The sequence below is a fragment of the Rhinopithecus roxellana genome, chromosome 1, assembly GCF_007565055.1.
Source record: "Rhinopithecus roxellana isolate Shanxi Qingling chromosome 1, ASM756505v1, whole genome shotgun sequence".
NCBI lineage: Eukaryota > Metazoa > Chordata > Mammalia > Primates > Cercopithecidae > Rhinopithecus > Rhinopithecus roxellana.
In genome coordinates this window covers 198,684,838-198,705,531 of record NC_044549.1, presented here as the reverse complement: position 1 = coordinate 198,705,531, position 20,694 = coordinate 198,684,838, and the positions used below count along the sequence as shown (strand labels likewise).

The 20,694-nt window shown below is 47.7% G+C and overlaps 1 protein-coding gene across 2 annotated transcripts in view; it reads left to right on the top strand.

The window, feature by feature from the left end:
- The window catches only part of CDCP1 (CUB domain containing protein 1), a 62,548-nt gene extending 47,351 nt beyond the window's left edge, over positions 1–15,197 (top strand). For both annotated transcript variants that reach the window (XM_010374388.2, XM_030936058.1), the window contains 5 exons: positions 1,679–1,900; positions 3,574–3,954; positions 5,644–6,009; positions 8,036–8,123; positions 11,438–15,197. In XM_010374388.2, coding sequence (XP_010372690.2) covers positions 1,679–1,900; positions 3,574–3,954; positions 5,644–6,009; positions 8,036–8,123; positions 11,438–11,867 — 1,487 coding nt within the window. In that variant the 3' untranslated portion in view covers positions 11,868–15,197. The remainder of the gene's footprint in view (positions 1–1,678; positions 1,901–3,573; positions 3,955–5,643; positions 6,010–8,035; positions 8,124–11,437) is intronic.
- The last annotated feature ends 5,497 nt before the right edge of the window (positions 15,198–20,694 follow it).

Genomic DNA, 20,694 nt, shown 5'->3' with positions numbered 1-20,694 from the left:
CTGCAACCTCCACCTCCTGGGTTCAACTGATTCTTGTGCCTCAGCCTCCCAAGTAGCTGGGATTACAGGCGCCCGCAACCATGCCTGGCTAATTTTTATATTTTAGTAGAGACAAGGTTTCACCATGTTGGCCAGACTGGTCTGCAACTCCTGACCTCAAGCAATCCACCTGCCTCAGCCTCTCAAAGTGCTGGGATTACAGGTGTGAGCCACCATGCCTGGCACTATTCATTTATTTCTAATGGCAAAATTATAGAAATCACCTAAATGACCAATAATCTGGCAGTTTTCCAAATGATACAAGAAATAGGTAAATATGTTCTTGTTAGAAATTTAAATATTATAGGCAAAGCTAAAATCCTCCTTGACAACCCAGTCTGTCTTCACTCCCAGGCTCCCCACCTGGGGTAACCACAGTCACAGATTTGTCATATTTCTCTCCAGATGTTTTTTTCTCTTCACCTGCATACATAAGTCTGTACACATAAATAGCTATTTTTGTTTCACAGAGAGATTTTACCATCTGCATTGTATCATACTCTACATATTATCTACAACTTGCTGTTTTGCTCAATATTATATTTAGGTTTTCAAATCTCCCTCTTTTTTTTTTTTTTTTTTTTGAGACAGAGTCTTACTCTGTCACTAGGCTGGAGTGCAGTGGCTCAATCCCGGCTCACAGCAACCTCCGCCTCCTGGGTTCAAGCGATTCTCCTGTCTCAGCCTCCCAAGTAGCTGGGATTACAGGCATGTGCCACCACACCTGGCTAATTTTTGTATTTTTAGTAGAGATGGGGTTTCAACATGTTACCCAGGCTGATCTTGAACTCCTGACCTCAGGTGATCCGCCCGCCTCAGCCTCCCAAAGTACTAGGATTACAACTGTGAACCACTGTGCCTGGCCTCCCTCATTCTTTTTAACAGCTGCATAATATTCCATTTGTGAATGTCCCCATAGTTTCTCTATTCCAGTATAAGGTGGTCTCGTTTTCCACAATCACAGTGCTGCAGTTAAACGTGGGCACACGTGGCCATGTCACACTGTTTGGTTCCCAGAAGGGATAAGAGTTCGTTCTTTTACTAATTCCTATGTTTCTGTAACAGGCTGTTCCAGGCTCCCACCGGCCGGGTACAAAAGGGCCTGTTTCCTGTACTCTCCCCGGCTTTCAGTATTGCCAGACATCTACATTTCCCCCAGATCTGAGGAGTGCGATACAGTAACACTTTGTTTTAACTTGCATTTTCTGATTACAAGTGACATTAAGAACTTTCTATATTTTAAATATTTGGTCATTTATGTCTCCTTTTCCAAGAGCTGCTCAGTCCTTCTATATTGCAAACACTTTCTCCCGATGTGTCCCTTGTCCTTTAACCTTATTTGTAGCACCTATCATCAGACAAATATTTTAATCTTTTTTTCACTTTTATAGTTTGTGTTTATTCCACATTTATGATGATTTTCTCTTTGTTTTTATTGCAGTGAAGTCCATTATTTTTCTTTTTAATTTTATTTTATAGTTATTGTAATGTTGCCTTAATAATACGTTTTTCCAGCATTATCCATCCATGATCTGATATGCCATTTTCTTCCTCAGGAGAGGTTTTCTACCAATTTTAGCCATTTCCTGTGGTTGCTGCTGATCCATGCTTCATACCTGTTTTCTGTTTGTGGTTTCAGATAAAATCTACATGGTTGACTTGAGTAATGAGCGAGCCACGTCACTTACCATCGAGCCACGGCCCGTCAAACAGAGCCGCAAGTTTGTCCCTGGCTGTTTCGTGTGTCTAGAATCTCGGACCTGCAGCACCAACCTCACCCTGACATCTGGCTCCAAACACAAAATCTCCTTCCTTTGTGATAATCTGACACGTCTGTGGATGAATGTGGAAAAAAACATAAGTACGCCCCTGAATTAGTGCATTCGTCCCGGGCTGTGGACAGCTCTTCTCTCCCTGCCTTGCCTTAGTGGGGTTCCCTCGGTACACTGTAAATCATATGATCAAAAAGGCCCATCTGGCCGGGCACGATGGCTCACGCCTGTAATCCCAGCACTTTGAGAGGCTGAGGCTGGTGGATCACTTGAGGTCAGGAGTTCAAGACCAGCTGGCCAACATGGTGAAACCCCTTCTCTACTAAAAATACAAAAATTAGCTGGGCGTAGTGGCAGGCGCCTGTAATCTCAGCTGCTCAGGAGGCTGAAGCAGGAGAATCACCTGAACCTGGGAGGCAGAGGTTGCAGTGAGCCGAGATTGCACCACTGCACTCTAGCATGGGCAACAGAGTAAGACTCAAAAAAAAAAAAAAAAAAACCACCCACAGTGCAGGTGAGCAAGGGTGACCAAGAGGCAAGCAGAGTGAGTGTCAATACATCCCTTTGGAACCAGCCTCAGGTGGAGCCTGCGGCCCTCAGAAATGTGTCACACTGCCCCATTTTCAGGCTTATGTCTCTCTGCCCAGCCTTCCAATCTTCCTCTTGTGAGATCCTCTCCTCTTTTGCTCAGATTTCCCCAGCCTCTCCCATCCCCATCCCCCCACACCCCACACCCCCACTTCCATACTTACTGTCCTCTTGTCTTCTCTCACATAAGACTGCAATTCCTGAGGTCAAGAACTTTGGCTCATTCTGTTTTTCATCCAGGTAGCCCCTACCGGTGCTGGACATGCACTAGTCACTTAAAAATGTTTGATCAGCCGGGCTCAGTGGCTCATGCCTGTAATCCCAGCACTTTGGGAGGCCAAGGCAGGCAGATAACCTGAGGTCAGGAGTTCCAGACCAACCTGCCCAACATGGCGAAACCCAATCTCAACTAAAAATACAAAAAATTAGCCGGGCATGGTGGTGGATGCCTGTAATCCCAGCTACTCGGGAGGCTGAGGCAGGAGAGTCGCTTGAACCTGGGAGGTGGAGGTTGCAGTGAGCCAAGATTGCACAGCTTCACTCTAGCCTGAGCAACAGAGCCAGACTCCGTCTCAAAAAAAAAAAAAAAAAAAAAAAATGTTTGATGACTGAAGGCCAGTAAACCAAGAGCCACCTCCCTGCTGGGCTGCTGTGACTTCTGATATGTGCTCTTAGCATCTCTACAAATGCAGGAACTAAGGCCACAAGAGGCAAAGTAACCTGCCCGAGAACACCCTGTTAGGAAGTGGCAGAGTCAGAAGACGAACTGACATCTCCCCAATACCACTCACAGCTCCAACCACTGCCCAGAACTGCCTCTTGGGCAACATGTTTGGGTGGAGTGAAACCTGTGCCCTGCCCCATGACACTTAGCATCTAAGACACAGATACACAGAAGGAAGAACTTAAGCAAAAAAGGAGAGGAAATTTTGACCCTGAGTACTACCCAGAAGTTTGTTTGCCAGCTTAGTAAACAGTAAGAATGTGAGAGAGCAGAGGGACCGCTAGAAAAGGTACACAGAGGAGCCGGAAGTGGAGGGCAAGGTGGGAAAAGAGAGATGGAAGGGAAACGCAGGGCAGCATGCAGACCCCCAACCTCGGTCTGATGGGAGAGCTGGGGAGGGTGCACTTCTGGTCTCCTGTGTCCATGGCTAGCATGCCCCACTTCTTCCAGGCTGCACAGACCACCGGTACTGCCAAAGGAAGTCCTACTCACTCCAGGTGCCCAGTGACATCCTCCACCTGCCTGTGGAGCTGCATGACTTCTCCTGGAAGTTGCTGGTGCCCAAAGACAGGCTCAGCCTGGTGCTGTTGCCAGCCCAGAAGCTGCAGCAGCATACGCATGAGAAGCCGTGCAACACCAGCTTCAGCTACCTCGTAGCCAGTGCCATACCCAGCCAGGACCTGTACTTCGGCTCTTTCTGCCCGGGAGGCTCTATCGAGCAGATCCAGGTGAAGCAGAACATCTCGGTGACCCTTCGCACCTTTGCCCCCAGCTTCCGACAAGAGGCCTCCAGGCAGGGCCTGACGGTGTCCTTTATACCTTATTTCAAAGGTAAGGGGGGTCTCCCCTATCTCCATGCCCCCTTAGTTTAAGTGTTCATTTTATTTTAGTTTTGTGATCACCTTAATTAAGTTACGAGTTTGGAGAGAAGGAATAGCTCAGTATGCTGGTCCTTGCACAAGAAATTTGAAAGATAGTGAGTCCTAATCCTGACTTTACCATTAACCTAGCATGGAAAATTCCTGAGATTAGAAATAAAAAATGTTTCTGACAGTGGGAGGCGATGGTTGGTAGGCAGCAAAACACATAATCAGGTTTGAGTCTTTTTTGGAAGCAGGCAGGACATAAATGAGAAATAGCCAAATATTCCCCAGTCCCGGATTTTTAAGGTAGTGACATAAAAATCCTTAGGCAGACATTTTTATGACTCTGCTTTTACAATTCAGAATGCAGTGCAGAGAGCCCAGGAGGAGGAGCGTTGGGAGGGAGGTGAGTCTCCAGAGCCAGAGTCCAACAGCACGGCTGAGCAGATGCGACCCTCCTGGGAGGCTGGCATGTGGTCTCCATGTTCTGAGGCAATAAATGAGGTCCAAATGGCTCACAACGTGACTTCTACATGGTTGACTTTAAAAGTCACAGTCACCATTACAAGTTGCTCCAAGCACGTAAAGTTAGAGGCCATTTTAAAATTGACCAAGACCTTCGTTTGATGTTTATTTCATACTCTTATTCTCTGAGGTGTGAGTGGGAGGGAGAAGAATCTTTGGTCATAAGGTCAAAGTGGGTCCAGGCTGCCTGATATCTCCAAGGTTACCAGAGAAACTCCTTCCAAGGAGTCTTTGCAAATAAGACACATTCTCATCAGTGTGGAATGTGTGGGTTTTATCTCTCCTGAAGGTAAGGAAGGGATTAGTTGACATGTCAGGAGCTCTTTCAGCTTTGCAGTTCTAGAACTCTTCCCAGAACCTGAAGATATTTTAATCTCTGAAACACAAATCAGTCTATACCAGCCCCACCCTGGAGCAAGGCAATAGATGAACGTAGTAGCTACGTTGAGAGCATTTCTGAAGGGAAGCTGAGATAACCACCAGTTTGGGAAACTAGCCTGGTTTTTGTTTGCCTGTTTTGTTTTTTTTCAAAAGTCCTGAGTACCTACTCTGAGACTGATCCAGCACTGACCAATATAGTGGTGCTAGCCACATGTAACTATTTGAATTTAAATTAATATGAGGCTGGGCACAGTGGCTCATGCCTGTAATCCCAGCTGTTTGGGAGGCCAAGGCAGGCAGATCACTTGAGCTCAGGAGTTCGAGACCAGCCTGGCCAACATGGTGAAACCCCATCTCTACTAAAAGTACATAAAATTAGCTGGGCATGGTGGCTCATGCCTGTAGTCTTAGCTACTCAGGAGGCTGAGGCTGGAGAATTGCTTGAACCTGAGAGGTGGAGGTTGCAGTGAGCTGAGATTGTGCCACTGCACTCTAGCCTGGGCAAGAGAGTGAGACTCCATCTCAAAAATAACTAATAATAATACATTAACATGAAACAAATTTAAAATGCAGTTCTTGTAGCTGGTGGCTACCCTATCAGACGGTGCAGATCCAGAAGATTTCCATCATCACAGAAAGTTGTTAGACAGCACCAGTCTGGACAGTTGGACTTCATCTCCCCCACCGCTCCCTTTCCTCTCCATGTTGACTGAATGAAACATCTGTCTGGATCTCCCTCCCTTTCCTGCAGAGGAAGGCGTTTTCACGGTGACCCCCGACACAAAAAGCAAGGTCTACCTGAGGACCCCCAACTGGGATCGGGGCCTACCATCCCTCACCTCGGTGTCCTGGAACATCAGCGTGCCCAGAGACCAGGTGGCCTGCCTGACTTTCTTTAAGGAGCGGACCGGTGTGGTATGCCAGACAGGGCGTGCATTCATGATCATCCAGGAGCAGCGGACCCGGGCTGAGGAGATCTTCAGTCTGGACGAGGATGCGCTCCCCAAGCCGAGCTTCCACCATCACAGCTTCTGGGTCAACATCTCTAACTGCAGCCCCGCGAATGGCAAGCAGCTAGACCTGCTCTTCTGGGTGACACTTACCCCAAGGACTGTGGGTAAGGGCCTTCAGGGTCTTTGGGGATGGTGATAAACAGAAAATTGTCAGCTGGAGGATAGGGAGCAAGCCTGGAGACAAGTCAGAAACACAGATTGAGTCCTGACTGTCCATGTATCAGTCAGCTATTGCATCAATAGTGCTGAGTAACAAACCATCCCAGAACATAGTGGCTTAATAGCAGCCATCTGTTATTGCTCCAGTGTTGGCTGGGCCCAATTTTGGTCTGAGCTGGACTTATCTGGGCTCTGTCATTCATGCACCTGCTGGCAGCTACAGGTTGGCTAGAGGACTTTGCTGATCTTAGCTTGGTGCTTTCAAAAAGCTGAGGCTCAGCTAAGATCATCTGAGACAACTGAGATTACTTGGCTTGATACTACATGGTCTCTTATCCTTCAGCCTGGGCTGTTTTCATGGCAGAGGCAGAGAGATCCACAAGAGACTGGAGGAGGCCTATAAGGTCTTTTGATGCTTTTAGGTTAGGAACTCACGCCATCCCTTTGACTGCATTCTTTTGGCCAGCCTAGATTTTTTTTAGTCAATCTGCCAGCATCCTTTACCATTCATCTCTCTTTTGCATAGGGGAAGTCTCTCCACACCTGTGGTCTTCCTCATCCACAGAGAGTAGATAATAGCCACCTCATAAAAGTATCGTGGGATTCAGTGTTGTGAATTAAACACATGTACCTGAAAAGTCTGACAGGTACATGGTTTTTTATTTCGTCTCAGTGAAATGTTGGAATCCATGAAATACCCTCCATGGGAGGCCTTGGAGCCAGGATGATGAGTTTGCCTTTGTTCCTCAAAGTCGTGGGCACCACTGAAGGGTATCAAGCAAGGGAATGCAGGTGTGTCAAGACAGGCTGTGGTGGGGCCGTGTCTGCCCTTTACTCGGTGAAGGCACAGAGCATCACAGTGTCAGAACCAGAAGGGACCGTGGAGGCTGCTTTTTTCCCTTTTCCTTTCTGGGGGTCAGTGTGATTGAGGGTCCATCCAAGCCGCACAACTGGTTAGCCTCAAAAGAACTGGTGGGAGCCAAATGCCACAAGTGAAAACCTCTCCACACTCACAGGTTACCTCCTGGGTTTTTTTCGTCTCTTAGATTCACTTTCTGTCATTTCTTTCCATTCCTCTTTCCTTTGGATCTCACCTTTTGCTCTCTTGGTGAACAAGCAAGACATTCTAAATCTCTTTTTGGTACAGGGTTCCCCCTCTGATTTATTTTCTTTTTCGTTTGTGAAGCTGCAGGAAAAGGACAGCACAAAGGAAACAACCCTCCCTTTAGCTGCCTCACTTCTGACTTTTGACTCCCTGCTTTCTCCTGTCTTCCTCTGCTCTTCTCTTCTCCAAGACAGACTGTGGCAATCGGTGGAACACACCTGGTGTAGGCCAGGAGTAGCCTTTGGAGTCGATCTGGTAGGTCCCTTAGTTTGTTTCAGTTGTTAATTGCTATAAACGAACTACCACAAAATTTGGTGGCTTAGGCAATAGCCATTTTGTTTACCCACAATTTGTGGATCAGGAATTCAGACAGGGCATAGCAGTGTGTCTTATCTGTGCTCCAGGATATCTGGGGCCCCAACCAGAAGCCTTGAACAAATAGAGAGGATGGCTTGGAGAATTCAACTGGAGACATATGTCTAGGGCCCTTGGTTCTCACTGGATTGGTTTTTTCCCCAGTGGGGTCTGTACATGGCTAGCTTGGGCTTCCTCACAGCATGGTGGTCTCAGCAGAGTCAGACTTCTTACATAGTAGCTGGCTTTCTCTCTGAGAGAGAGTGCAAGCTGACATTCTCTTAAAAGTTAGGCCCAGAACTGGCACAGTTGCCTTCTATTGGCTGACCCAGATCCAAAAGGACAGGAAATAAGCACTTCGTGATGTGAGGAGCCCCAAATGCACACAAGGAGCCACATGTGTGGCGTTCCACCTTCGGAAAGATGACAGCTGCTTTTGGAGATGCCTCAAGTTCATTGTAGAGCTAACCCCAGCTGCCTCTTCATCTGTCTCTTTATGTCTCTGCTCACAGACTTGACTGTCATCCTCATCACAGTGGTGGGAGGTGGAGCCTTACTGCTGTCTGCCCTCGGACTCATCATTTGCTGTGTGAAAAAGAAGTAGGTGGAATCTCTTACTCTCTTTATCTGATTTGACGCCTCCTCAGATCACACAGACTGGGTGGATTGTTAATTATTGACTTTGTTTTCTTGCTTCCCATTTTTTCCCCCAAAGATCAATGTTAAACAGTATTGCCAGATGTGAGTCATGCTTTCAGGAGAAAAAGAAATCCCATGCCTGGAGGTGAGGCGGGGATAAAAAACACATGTGACATTTTCACCTGTAGTTCATGGTGCAGCTGCCTCAGCACAAGTCCCCTGCGAGCAGTGTGCTGTTTGCTCAGTAGATTGATCAAGCAGGGGTGATCTTGGCAAGAAAATGCTCACTAGGCTCTGCCAGACTGTGCCTCTGAAACCACTCCCTCCGTCCCCTTAAGGAGAATGAATGTGTGTTGTCCCAGCTTGTTCTCCTGCAGTTTCTTCAGCAAACTGCTTTATCCTTGTCTATTGGGCTGCAGGTATATTACAGACGCCAGGCCTGTGGCCAAGAAGAAGGAAGGCCCAGTTAACTGCTTCAGTCTCTCTTTCCATCCCCTCAGGAGGACAACTTCTGTTTTATTTATTATATTTTATTATATATACATATATAATTTATTATAAGCTCTGTGGCCAGTGGCGCGATCTCAGTTCACTACAGCCTCTACCTCCTGGGTTCAAATGATTCTCCTTCCTCAGCCTCCCAAGTAGCTGGGACTATAGGCACACACCACCACGCCCAGCTAATTTTTTTGTATTTTTTTGTAGAGACAGGATTTCACCTTGTTGACCAGGTTAGTCTTGAACTTCTGACCTCAAGTGATCCACCTGCCTTGGCCTCCCAAAGTGTTGGGATTACAGGCATGAACCACCGCACCAGGCCAAGCTTCTATTTTATAAAAGGAAAACGTTGACCTTTTTAAACAGAGTCCATGCTGCCACCAAACTGTATAAACTCTGCTCATATTTCTGACTAAAGTCATGGGAGAGAGAGTTATTTTCCTTAGCATGATTTCACTTTCCAAAAAGCCAACCTCAAAAAAAAATTTTTTTTTTTTTTTAAGACAGAGTCTCACTCTGTCGCCAGGCTGGAGTGCAGTGGCACGATCTCAGCTCACTGCAACCTCCGCCTCCTGGGTTCAAGCGATTCCCCTGCCTCAGCCTCCCAAGTAGCTGGGATTACAGGCACCTGCCACCATGCCCAGCTAATTTTTGTTTGTGTGTGTGTGTGTGTTTTTTTAGTAGAGACGGCGTTTCACCATGTTGACAAGGATGGTCTCAATCTCTTGACCTTGTGATCTGCCCACCTCGGCCTCCCAAAGTGCTGGGATTACAGGCTTGAGCCACCATGCCTGGCCAAAAAATTCTTTTTTAAAAATTAACTGTGGACCTGAGCAAACAACTGAAATTCCTGGTCTATAATAAGAGTGTCTACAGATGTCTGTGCTGATGAGGAAGGACTGGCTTGCAGGAGGTCTTTTCTCCGTGAGAAGTGGCTATACCCATAACACATGGGGAAAAAGGACTGCTTTTAAGGAAGCATCATGTTACTATTTCTCTCAGGGAATTTTCCCATCTGGGGTGCATGGAATAGCCCACCCAGTTAGGGAAGCGTGGCATTAGCACTGGGCCCCAGCTTCCTTATCAGCAGGGAATTGGACATGGAAAGAGATCCAGCACTTGCCTCATCTTGAAATAGCTCCAGTTTAAACCTGAGAATCATCAGCCCAGCCTTGCTACAGGCCTTGCTTGTGTGAGGCTGCTGGCTGGCAGGTTTGCATAAGGCCTATCCATGCCCAAGCTGGTGTAGGAGGACGGACAGGTTGTATAGTGAGAATGAGGAGAGACAATGCTATCCAACTTGTTCTCTAAGCGGGTACTTCCTGAGTGTCTCCTGGGCACTAGGATTCATTGAGGTACTGGGGACAGTGATGAACAAGACAATCTCTTCTATGGGGGTGGGGGGACTGAAGAGACAGGCGAATAAACAGTCGGTTTCAGGACAGCATGAGAAGAGTTTTAGTGGGGACAAACATTACAGAGCTTCAGGCAGGAGCCTTAGGAACCCATCATCCTGGCCAGGGGCTTAGTGTTACAAGCTAAAGGTACCAGGTTTATTTTTATCTCAGCAAACTACAGAGAGCCTGTCCACAACCATGAACTGCCAGCCTGTGCCTTATATGGTCCATTACGCTAATTGAGCTAATGTCCTCCGTTTGCATCACTGCTCAGCTAAAAAGTCAGCATTCCTTGCTGTTTGGTTCTTGAAGATGGAGAGCAAAGCTTTGTTTTCTGTGGCAGCAAGCGCTAATGCCCGTGCAGGTCCAAGTACCAAAGAACATTAAAATCCAAATGCTAATGGTGTTACTGAAGAACTCTGGCATTGCAGCCTGAATTTTGTCTTCTTTTTAGCTCTTTCCTTTGTTGGGGGTGACTGCTGAGGCACTGGGTCTCGCTGCTAATGCTGAGTTTTCCTCTCCCCAACTCATGCTGAAAACTATGATACAACCTGGACTCCTGAGTCTCTTGTGTCACCATTTAGAATCTAGATGGTCAGAGCTTTTCCCAGGCAAAAGAGAGAGAAAGCATGAGCTACGAGAAAGTGCTAAGATTGTGGGAAAGTTGACCTGGGCATGACTGAGCCTGATGTGGTTGAGATGGGCTGGGACACTGCCTATTTCTGGTAGAAAGGAGGGGAAAGGGATTGTCAGATGTTTCCACCATTGATACCACATATCTATCAAAAATGAATTGAGCACAGATAGTGTTAGAGGTGCCCTCTCTAAACCACTCTTCTGCCACCTGTGATCTCTGTTTCCACTTGGAAAACTGGAGACAAAATCAGGTCCCTTCTAAATGTTCACTGAGGACAGAGTTTCAGTTTCAAATGCTGAGCAATTTGAGGGATTTGGGGAAGACATGGTCAGAACCCTAAAGAATCCAAGCTCTAGGCCGGGCGCGGTGGCTCAAGCCTGTAATCCCAGCACTTTGGGAGGCCGAGACGGGCGGATCACGAGGTCAGGAGATCGAGACCATCCTGGCTAACACGGTGAAACCCCGTCTCTACTAAAAATACAAAAACTAGCCGGGCGAGGTGGCGGGCGCCTGTAGTCCCCAGCTACTCGGGAGGCTGAGGCAGGAGAATGGCGTGAACCCGGGAGGCGGAGCTTGCAGTGAGCTGAGATCTGGCCACTGCACTCCAGTCCGGGCGACAGAGCGAGACTCCGCCTCAAAAAAAAAAAAAAAAAAAAAAGAATCCAAGCTCTAGCAGGGCCATAGCAATGGTACCCATCTGAGATTCTTTCCTTTCTGACTTGTCTTGTTCCTTTTCCAAATAGGAAAAAGAAGACAAACAAGGGCCCCGCCGTGGGTGTCTATAATGGCAACATCAATACCGAGATGCCAAGACAGCCAAAAAAGTTTCAGAAAGGGCGAAAGGACAATGATTCCCACGTATATGCAGTCATCGAGGATACCATGGTGTATGGGCATCTGCTACAGGATTCCGGCGGGTCCTTCCTGCAGCCCGAGGTGGACACCTACCGGCCATTCCAGGGCACCATGGGGGTCTGCCCTCCCTCCCCACCCACTGTATGCTCCAGGGCCCCAACTGCAAAGTTAGGCGCTGAGGAGCTGCCTCCTTGCTCTCCTCCTGAGTCCGAGAGTGAACTGTACACCTTCTCCCACCCCAACAATGGGGATGTAAACAGCAAGGACACAGACATTCCCTTGCTGAACACTCAGGAGCCTGTGGAGCCAGCAGAATAACTTGATCCCTTCCAGGGAATTTGCTGAGTTTCATAAAGCAGGGCACTGAGACACCCGTTCGTGTTCCTAACCAGAAATCCTAAAGAAGAGGAATTATACAGAAGGAACAGCAGGAGATTTTCCTGGACACCACCAACTTCACATTGCTCAGTGGACTCATTCTAAGCGCAAGACATTGAAAATGATGAATTCTCATCTGGATACAGTCATGACAGCTCATGTCCTTCTCAACTCAGGCTGTGTGGTTAGCCAGCCTGTAATGAGAAGAGAGAGGCCTGAGTCACCTAGCATAGGGTTGCAGCAAGCCCTGGATTCAGAGTGTTAAACAGAGGCTTGCCCTCTTCAGGACAACAGTTCCAATTCCAAGGAGCCTACCTGAGATCCCTACTCTCACTGGGGTCCCCAGGATGAAAATGACAATGTGCCTTTTTATTATTATTTATTTGGTGGTCCTGTGCATTTAAGAGATCAAATGTATAACCACCTAGCTTTTTTCACCTGACTTAGTAACAACTCATGCTAACTGGTTTGGATGTCTTCATTGTGACTTCTGCCAACCACTAGATAAACGTGTGCCAGTCCCCCGGGAGGTGGGAATAATTTATAATCTGTTCAGCCAGAAAAGGGTGTGTGTGTTTGAGCAGCATTGACACATATCTGCTTTGATAAGAGACTTCCTGATTCTCTAGGTCGGCTTGTGGTTATCCCATTGTGGAAATTCATCTTGAATCCCATTGTCCTGTAGTCCTAGCAATTAGAGAAATTTCTTTAAGTTTCCATGTGCGGTTCTCCCAGCTGCAGCAATACTTTGACATTTAAAGAAAAATTTAGAGAATATTCTCGTCCTCTAAAAATGTTTAAATATATACCAGACAGTGGCCCCCTGCATTAGTTGTCTGTTGCCACTGCAACCCATTACTTGGTAACTTAAAAACAACACATTATCTTATAGTCCTGGGGATCAGAATTCTAAAATGGATGTCCCTGAATGAAAATCAAGGTGTCAGCAGAGCTGTGCTCCTTCTGAAGGCTCTAGGGAGAAGCCGGTTCCTTGCCGTTTCCAGCTTCTAGAAACTGGCTGCATTCCCAGGCTCCAGTGACTGGTCAAGCTTTTCTCACATGTCTTCACTGTGTCACTGACCCTCCCATTTCCCTCTTTGACTTACAAAGCCCACCAGGAAGATCCAGGATAATCTCTCCATCTCAAGATCCTTCCTCACACTGGAAGAGCCTTTTACCATGCAAGACAACATAGCCACAGATGGGGATTAGGACCAGGACATCTTTGGGGTGCTGTTATTCTGCCTGCCACACCTTCCTGCCACTGACTCCCACAGGAGAGGCTACAAAATGATCTGGCCCACAGGGATGTTCTGTTTATCTTGCAGAATCTAACACTTAAAATTAAAAATTTCCCATAACAATCCAGATCAGAAGAACTGGCCATTCTGGGGCTCACATTCTCACCCAGCAACAACTGGCTGGAGCTGGGCACCAGCTCTGCCTTTAGATTGGGTGTCTACTTCACCAGGTCACCACAGCCCGCACTACTCCCTATCACCTCCCACAGTGAGGCTGAGTTCTACTGATCAATGCCCCTGCAGGTTGCATTTCTTGTAATGAAAAGGAACCACTGGCATTAATGTCTGATCAGGTGAGTAGACCATGAGACCAATGTGTGCTCACATTCCTCTTTTTTCTTTAATTTGAGACAGGATCTCATTCTGTTGCCTAGGGGGTAGTGCAGTGGCGCAATCTCAGCTCACTGCAACCTCTGCCTCCTGGGCTCAAGTGATTCTCCCACTTCAGCCTCCCAAGTAGCTGGGATCACAGGCGCAAACCACCATGCCCAACTAATTTTGTAATTTTGGTAGAGACGGGGTTTCACCATGTTGCCCAGGCTGGTCTCAAACCCCTGGGCTCCTGCCTTGGCCTCCCAAAGTGCTGGGATTACAGATGTGAGCCACCACATCCTGCCCCACACCCTCATTTACACCAATTATCTGCCCAGTGCCTGTGGACTTTTGCTTTGCCACCCCTGCTCCAATCTGGAAGGAGAGGGATTGTGCTATAGCTTGTCAGCACAGTCCCAAGTTCAACATTTCTGTGGCAAAAACTTCCTTCAAAAAATAAATGTACTTCATTGTATTCAATGAATTCACATTGGAAACGCACCGCCTCAACTTGTTCACATGGCATGAATGAAAGGAATTTTATAATCTTCTAAATGGTGTGTACTGCAAGACCTCTTGAACACTTCCCAGAGGGCAGGATATTTAAATGATGCCCTTGGCGTTGCCTATAGCACCTTTCCCTTCTGAAAGTCTGGTTCCTGCCCAGTGACCCTTGTCTTTGTGAGCCCAGGTGCTGACCCTCCATAAAGGGCCAAAGGAGGGCTGCAGCTTCCTTCCCACACCAAAGAGTCCTTATTTGAATTCACTGTGTGGAGCCCTGGCCCTCCATTCTCGACTTTCCCCAGCCTCCTAGCCCCTTCCGAGCAGGACTAGATGCCCTGCATTCCACCCAAGGTGGGGTTGGCCTTCTTTGGGCTGGCTACTTGTCACCATCACCGACATCACTGTTGCCTGCAAGGACATCACATGGCCATTTTCCTTCAACTGAGGGCTCAAAACTCCTGGACAAGTTGCTGGCTCCTGAGACCAGTATTTTCTGAAGCTGTGCCTCAGTGAAGGGGCCCAGCCTGAGGAACCCTGGCTCTTTTCTTTAAAGCCCAGGCCCTACTTATATAAAACATTTCAGGGTCACTGGAAACAGTGAAGTGCGTTTGTTGAAGCCTACTACATGCCAGCCCAGTGCCCATCCGTGTGGTCTGCCATGCCTACATGGAAGGCCAGCGCATGCAGGACTGGTCTCCAATGCTGTGGTCATTGCACAGAAGGGAAAGGTCTCAAAGAAGAATCAGCTGAGACAAGCACAAGCCCACCAGACATGGCCTTGGTAAACGTTAGAGGACTGGTGTGTGTGGATCTGCAGTGCTTCACTGGAAATAATTTATTCATTGCAGATACTTTTTAGTGGCATTTTATTCATTTCCTATGCTTTTTTAAATAAACAAATGTACCAAAAAACAAGTATCAAGCTGTTCAAGTGCTTCGGCTACTTGTCCCCTGGTTCAGTAGAGGCCCCAGTTTCCCAGTTGTTGACTGTGACAGGCTCAGCGTGGGCTCAGCAGATGCTGTCTTCATTTGTGGATAGTGCGGAAAGCTGGGCTTTGGGATACAGGCTCTTTCCTCTTCATGTGATGCCGCTCTGTGTGTGAAGCAGATGTTTTTGTCCGGAAATAAAAATAATAGTCTTGGAGTCTTGCCACCACTGATTTTCAAGTCTCCCTGTATGCAAGTAGAAGGAATGGAAGCTATTGCCAAGGGGTAGCTGAGAGGCCAGGGCTTGTTCTGTTCTGTTCCTGTGGGGGCAACATGGGCCCCACCCTGTGTGACCTTTCCCAATACCTAACCCCCATAGAGGCCCAGGCCCACCCTAATCACTGACCACAGTTGATCTCAAAGCCCCATGCGGGTCACCAGCCACCAGAACAAAAGTAAAGGGGGGCCAGTGAGAGAGGAAAGTTCCCATGGCTCCCACCATCTGCAATGCACTTGGAGGGGAGACCCAAGCACACTGGATTGAATCCACTGAGAAAACCAGATGCTGTGTAATGAGCCAACCCAAAATTTAGTTAACAATTAGTAGTTTGCTCACAGATCTGTAATTAGAGCAGGGCTCAGCAGGGACTGTATATCTCTGCTCCATGTGGTCTCAGCTTGGGCAGCACAATTAGAATCCTCTTTCAAGTGGACTCTTTGACACAGCTGACAAGTTAGTGCTGGCTGTTGACTGGGAGCTTTGACTCCTGGTCACTTGGACTACTGCACAGAGTTTCTTCACAACATGGTGGCTGGGTTCCACAACTGAGTGCTCCCAGATTCTAAAGGTCAGAACAGCCAGTCTCTCAGAGGCTGGACCTGGACACTGGCATGACATTACTTCCATTCTATTCCTTTTTTTGTTTTGTTTTGTTTGTTTGTTTTTTGTGTTTTGTGTTTTTGAGACAGGGTCTCACTCTGTTGACCCAGCTGGAGTGTAGCGGTAGGATCATAGCTCACTGCAACCTTGAACTCCTGGGCTTAAAGCGATCCTCCCACTTCAGCCTCCTGAGTAGCTGGGACTGCAGCCATGCACTACCACGCCCAGCTAAACTTCCATTCTATTCTATGGGGGCATTAGTCACAGAACCTACTCAGATTTACATGGAGGAAGCAAAGATCCCCCGACCCCACCTCAGTGGGAGAGGTGTCAAAGAATTTGCAGCCATCTGTAATAGGCTTCAGTGGGGCTGGGGAGATCAGAGCTGTGCAGGTCATGCCCTTGGACAGTACTGACCACCTTCACCACTGCGTCCTTGATCACCATGACCACATCTGGGGTGCATCCCACCTCTGACTGCCCCTTCTCCTGGATCCTGTTCTCAGGACTCAAGGTTCAGTCTCTGGTCTTCTGGTCTTTTTTCTCTGCACACTGCCCCATAGGGAGGGTACAGTCTTAGTCCATTTATGTTGCTATAAAGGAATACATAAGCATGAGGAATTTAAGAAGACAAGAGGTTTATTTGGCTCATGGTTCTGCAGGCTGTACAGGAAGCATGAAACCCAGCATCTGCAACTGATAAGGGCCTCAGGCTACTTCCCCTCATGGCAGAAGACAAAGGGGAGCCTGTACCTACAGAAATCACATGGCAAAAGAGGAAGCAAGAGAATGGCAGGGGAAGGGGTGGTGCTAGGCTGTTTCCAACAACCAGCTCTTGAGAGAACTAAGAGAGGAAGAACTTGCCATGGACCCAGGAAGGGCATTAATCTATTCTGAATGGCTATACAAGATTACATCTTCTAAGGTCACTTTCAGCTCTAGAACGCTTTGATTTCTCCAGTCACTCAGGCCCAGAATATTGGACCTAACTTCATTTCATCCCTGTCACTCACCCTGATTGTTCTAGATTCTCCTCCCATCCAACATCCCCCTCTATTCCACCAGTCCTTTTACATCATGTGACTCAGTCGCTCTGAAATCTGTGCCTCCAGACTTGGTTGGCTCTTAGAACAGAATCCTTTTGCTGGTGGTGTGGCACTTCCAGTCCACTGCCTGGCCCTCCTTAACTCTTCAGACTTCTCTCCGCCCACTTCACCCATGACCTCAGAACTCTATTCCAGTAGGGCTCTGAATCCACTCCTGCCCACACCTTGCTGATGCCATTGTTCCTGGGCAACTCACAGCAAAAGCTGCCCACCTTCCATGTCTTACCAGCACTTCAAAGTCTATCACAGAGCCCATTTTCTCCAGGAAGCCCTCCAACTCTGCTAAGCTCTCCTTCTAAATCCCAATAGTCCTTTTGATTCATAATTCTTCTGCATGTAGCTGTATTAGTTTCATTATTTAAAAAGCTTGTGCTTGCGTGTCTTTTACTTAACCAAGATGCCACTTTTTTCAGAGGTAGGGGCCCATGTCTTGTACTTGGTCCATCTGCCTCACATTGTCCAACACAGTGGGTGCCCTAGAAATTATGTCTGTTACATTTAATTGTCAGAGACACGTTGTACTTCAGCAGTGACTTCAGGCAGGTGTTATACTGGAGGCTTCCAGATGGCAAGGAGGAAGTAGATGTCAGGCAAGTGCCCTGTGTTTTACAAACATTATCTCATGTCATCCTCTAATATCCTAGCAGCAAAGCTTATCTTCAGCTTACTGGTGAGAGGAGAAGGCCCAGCAAGGTGAAGTCACGAGCCCAAGGTCACAGAGCAGCAAGAGGCAGGGCAGCAATCATACAGCCTTTCCACAGTGCTCTGCTACTCAGCTAGGCCATGAGACTGGGTTCTCCTGGGATCCACAGTCAGGAGAGGGGCTGCTGAGGAGTCTGGTGGACCCCAGGGCTTCCTAGATAGTGTTTGTCTCCTCTTTTGCTTTCCTTCAAGAGGCCACAAGTTTGAGGTGGAGGAGGCATCAGGGACACTGAAGCACAATACCTAGTCCTGGGCACAAGATTAAATCTTCTAAGGCCACTTCTAACTCTAGAATGCTTTGATTCCTCCAGTCACCCTGGTCCAGAATATTGAACCCAACTTTGGTTCATCCCTGTCACTCACCCTGATTGGCATTTCTGCTTCCACCTATATGCCCTGCCTTGTCTGGACTTTGTGTTGGCAGCTCCTCCCCCAAGTCAGGGATACTTGGGGATCTGATGTTAAAGCCACAGGGCAAAGCACCTACAGCCCTCCAGGCTGCTGCCAAACCTGTCTCCTTTACCAACGCCCTGCCCTTCAGACCCAGCCTCTCATGGACTTCTGTTCCCCAGGAAAGAGGGAAGTCCTGTTCACATCTGTGTGGTCTCTGGGATCATGTCTAATCAGTGCCACATCAAGGCATCCTCAGCCAATCCTGGGGAGCCTACAAACAACACCCAACCCCACAGCTTACTGTTCTGTTTGGGGGGTTCACAAGGCTGTTTCTTGGCTTTAAACGTGCTTATGATAAAATGAGAAAGGTGGAACTCAGCCTCCTGCTGGTCAATTCTCTCCTAGCCTCAGGCTTCCTAAGAACTTTTTTTTTTTTTTTTTTTTTTTTGAGACAGAGTCTTGGTCTACTGCCCAGGCCAAAGTGCAGTGGCATGATCTTGGCTCACTGCAAACTCCATCTCCCAGGTTCAAGCGATTCTCATGCCTCAGCCTCCTGAATAGCTGGGATTACAGGTGTGCCCAACCACACCTGGCTAATTTTTGTAATTTTAGTAGAGACAGGCTTCACCATGTTGGCCAGGCTGGTCTCAAACTCCTGACCTCAGGTGATCTTCCCGCTTTCACCCAGCAAAGTGCTGTGATTACAGGCATGAGCCACTGCACCCAACCTTAAGAACCTCCTAATGATCCCATGAGTTATATGGATGAACCAGCACGGCCTCTTCTCTACCCTTTAATGTAGGTGTATTAGTCTGTTTTCATGCTGCTGATAAAGACATACCTGAGACTGGGAAGAAAAAGAGGTTTAATTGGACTTACAGTTCCACATGGCTGGGGAGGCCTCAGAATCATGGCGGGAGGTGAAAGGCACTTCTTACATGGCAGTGGCAACAGAAAAATGATGATGATGCAAAAGCAGAAACCCCTGACAAAATCATCAGGTCTGGTAAGACTTACTACCATGAGAACAGTATAGGGAAAACCACCCCCATGATTCAAATTATCTCCCACCAGGTCCCTCCCACAACATGTGGGAATTACGGGAGTACAATTCAAGATGAGATCTAGGTGGGGACACAGAGCCAAACCATATCATTCCACCCCTGGCCCCTCTAAATCTCATGTCCTCACATTTCAAAACCAATCATGCCTTCCCAGCTGTCCCCCAAAGTCTTAACTCATTTCAGCATTAACCCAAAAGTCCACAGTCCAAAGTCTCATCTGAGACAAGGCAAGTCACTTCTGCCTATGAGCCTGTAAAATCAAAAGCAAGCTAGTTGCTTCCTAGACACAATGGGGGCACAGGTATTGAGTAAATACAACCATTTCAAATGCGAGAAATTGGTAAAAACAAAGGGATTGTAGGCCCCATGCAAGTCTAAAATCCAATGGGGCAGTCAAATCTTAAAGCTCCAAAATGATCTTCTTTGACTCCATGTCTGACGTCCAGGTCATGCTGAAACAAGAGGTGGGTCCTCATGGTCTTGGACAGCTCTGCCCTTGTGGCTTTGCAGGATACAGCCTCCCTCCTGGCTGCTTTCATGGGTGAGCGTTGAGTCTGTGGTCTGCAGCTTTTCCAGGTGCACAGTGCAGGCTGTCAGTGGATCTACCATTTTGGGGTCTGGAGGACAGTAGCCCTCTTCTCACAGCTTCACTAGGCAGTGCCCCAGTAGGGACTCTGTGTTGGGGCTTCAACCCCACATTTCCCTTCCGCACTGCTCTAGCAGAGGTTCTCCATGAGAGCCCCGCCCCTGCAGCAAACTTCTGCCTGGGCATCCAGGCATTGCCATACATCCTCTGAAATCTAGGCTGAGGTTCCCAAACCTCAGTTATTGACTTCTGTGCACTTGCAGGCTCAACACCATGTGGAAGCTGCCAAGGCTTGGGGCTTGCACTCTTTGAAACCATGGCCCGAGCTCTACATTGGCCCCTTTCAGCCATAGCTGAAGTGACTGGGATGCAGGGCACCAAGTCCCTAGACTGCACACAGCATGGGTACCCTGGACCTAGCCCTCAAAACCATTTTTTCCCCTCCTAAGCCTCTGGGCCTGTGATGGGAGGGGCTGCCATAAAGACCCTTGATATGCTCTGGAGACATTTCCCCATTGTCTTGGGGATTAACATTCGGCTCCTCATTACTTATGCAAATTTCTGCAGCTGGCTTCAATTTCTCCTCAGAAAATAGATTTTTCTTTTATACTGCATTGTCAGGTTGAAGACTTTCCGAACTTTTATGCTCTGCTTCCTTATTAAAACTGAATGCCTTAAATAGCACTGAAGTTACCTCTTGAATGCTTTGCTGCTTAGACATTTCTTCCACCAGATACCCTAAATCACCTCTCTCAAGTTCAAAATTCCACAGATCTCTACAGCGGGGGCAAAATGCCACCAGTCTCTTTGCTAAAACACAACAAGAGTTACCTTTGCTCCACTTCCCAACAAGTTCTTCATCTCTATCTGAGACCACCTCAGCCTGGACTTTATTGTCCATATCACTATCAGCATTTTGGGCAAAGCCATTCAACAAGTCTCTAGAAAGTTCCAAACTTTCCCACATTTTCTTATCTTTTTCTGAACCCTCC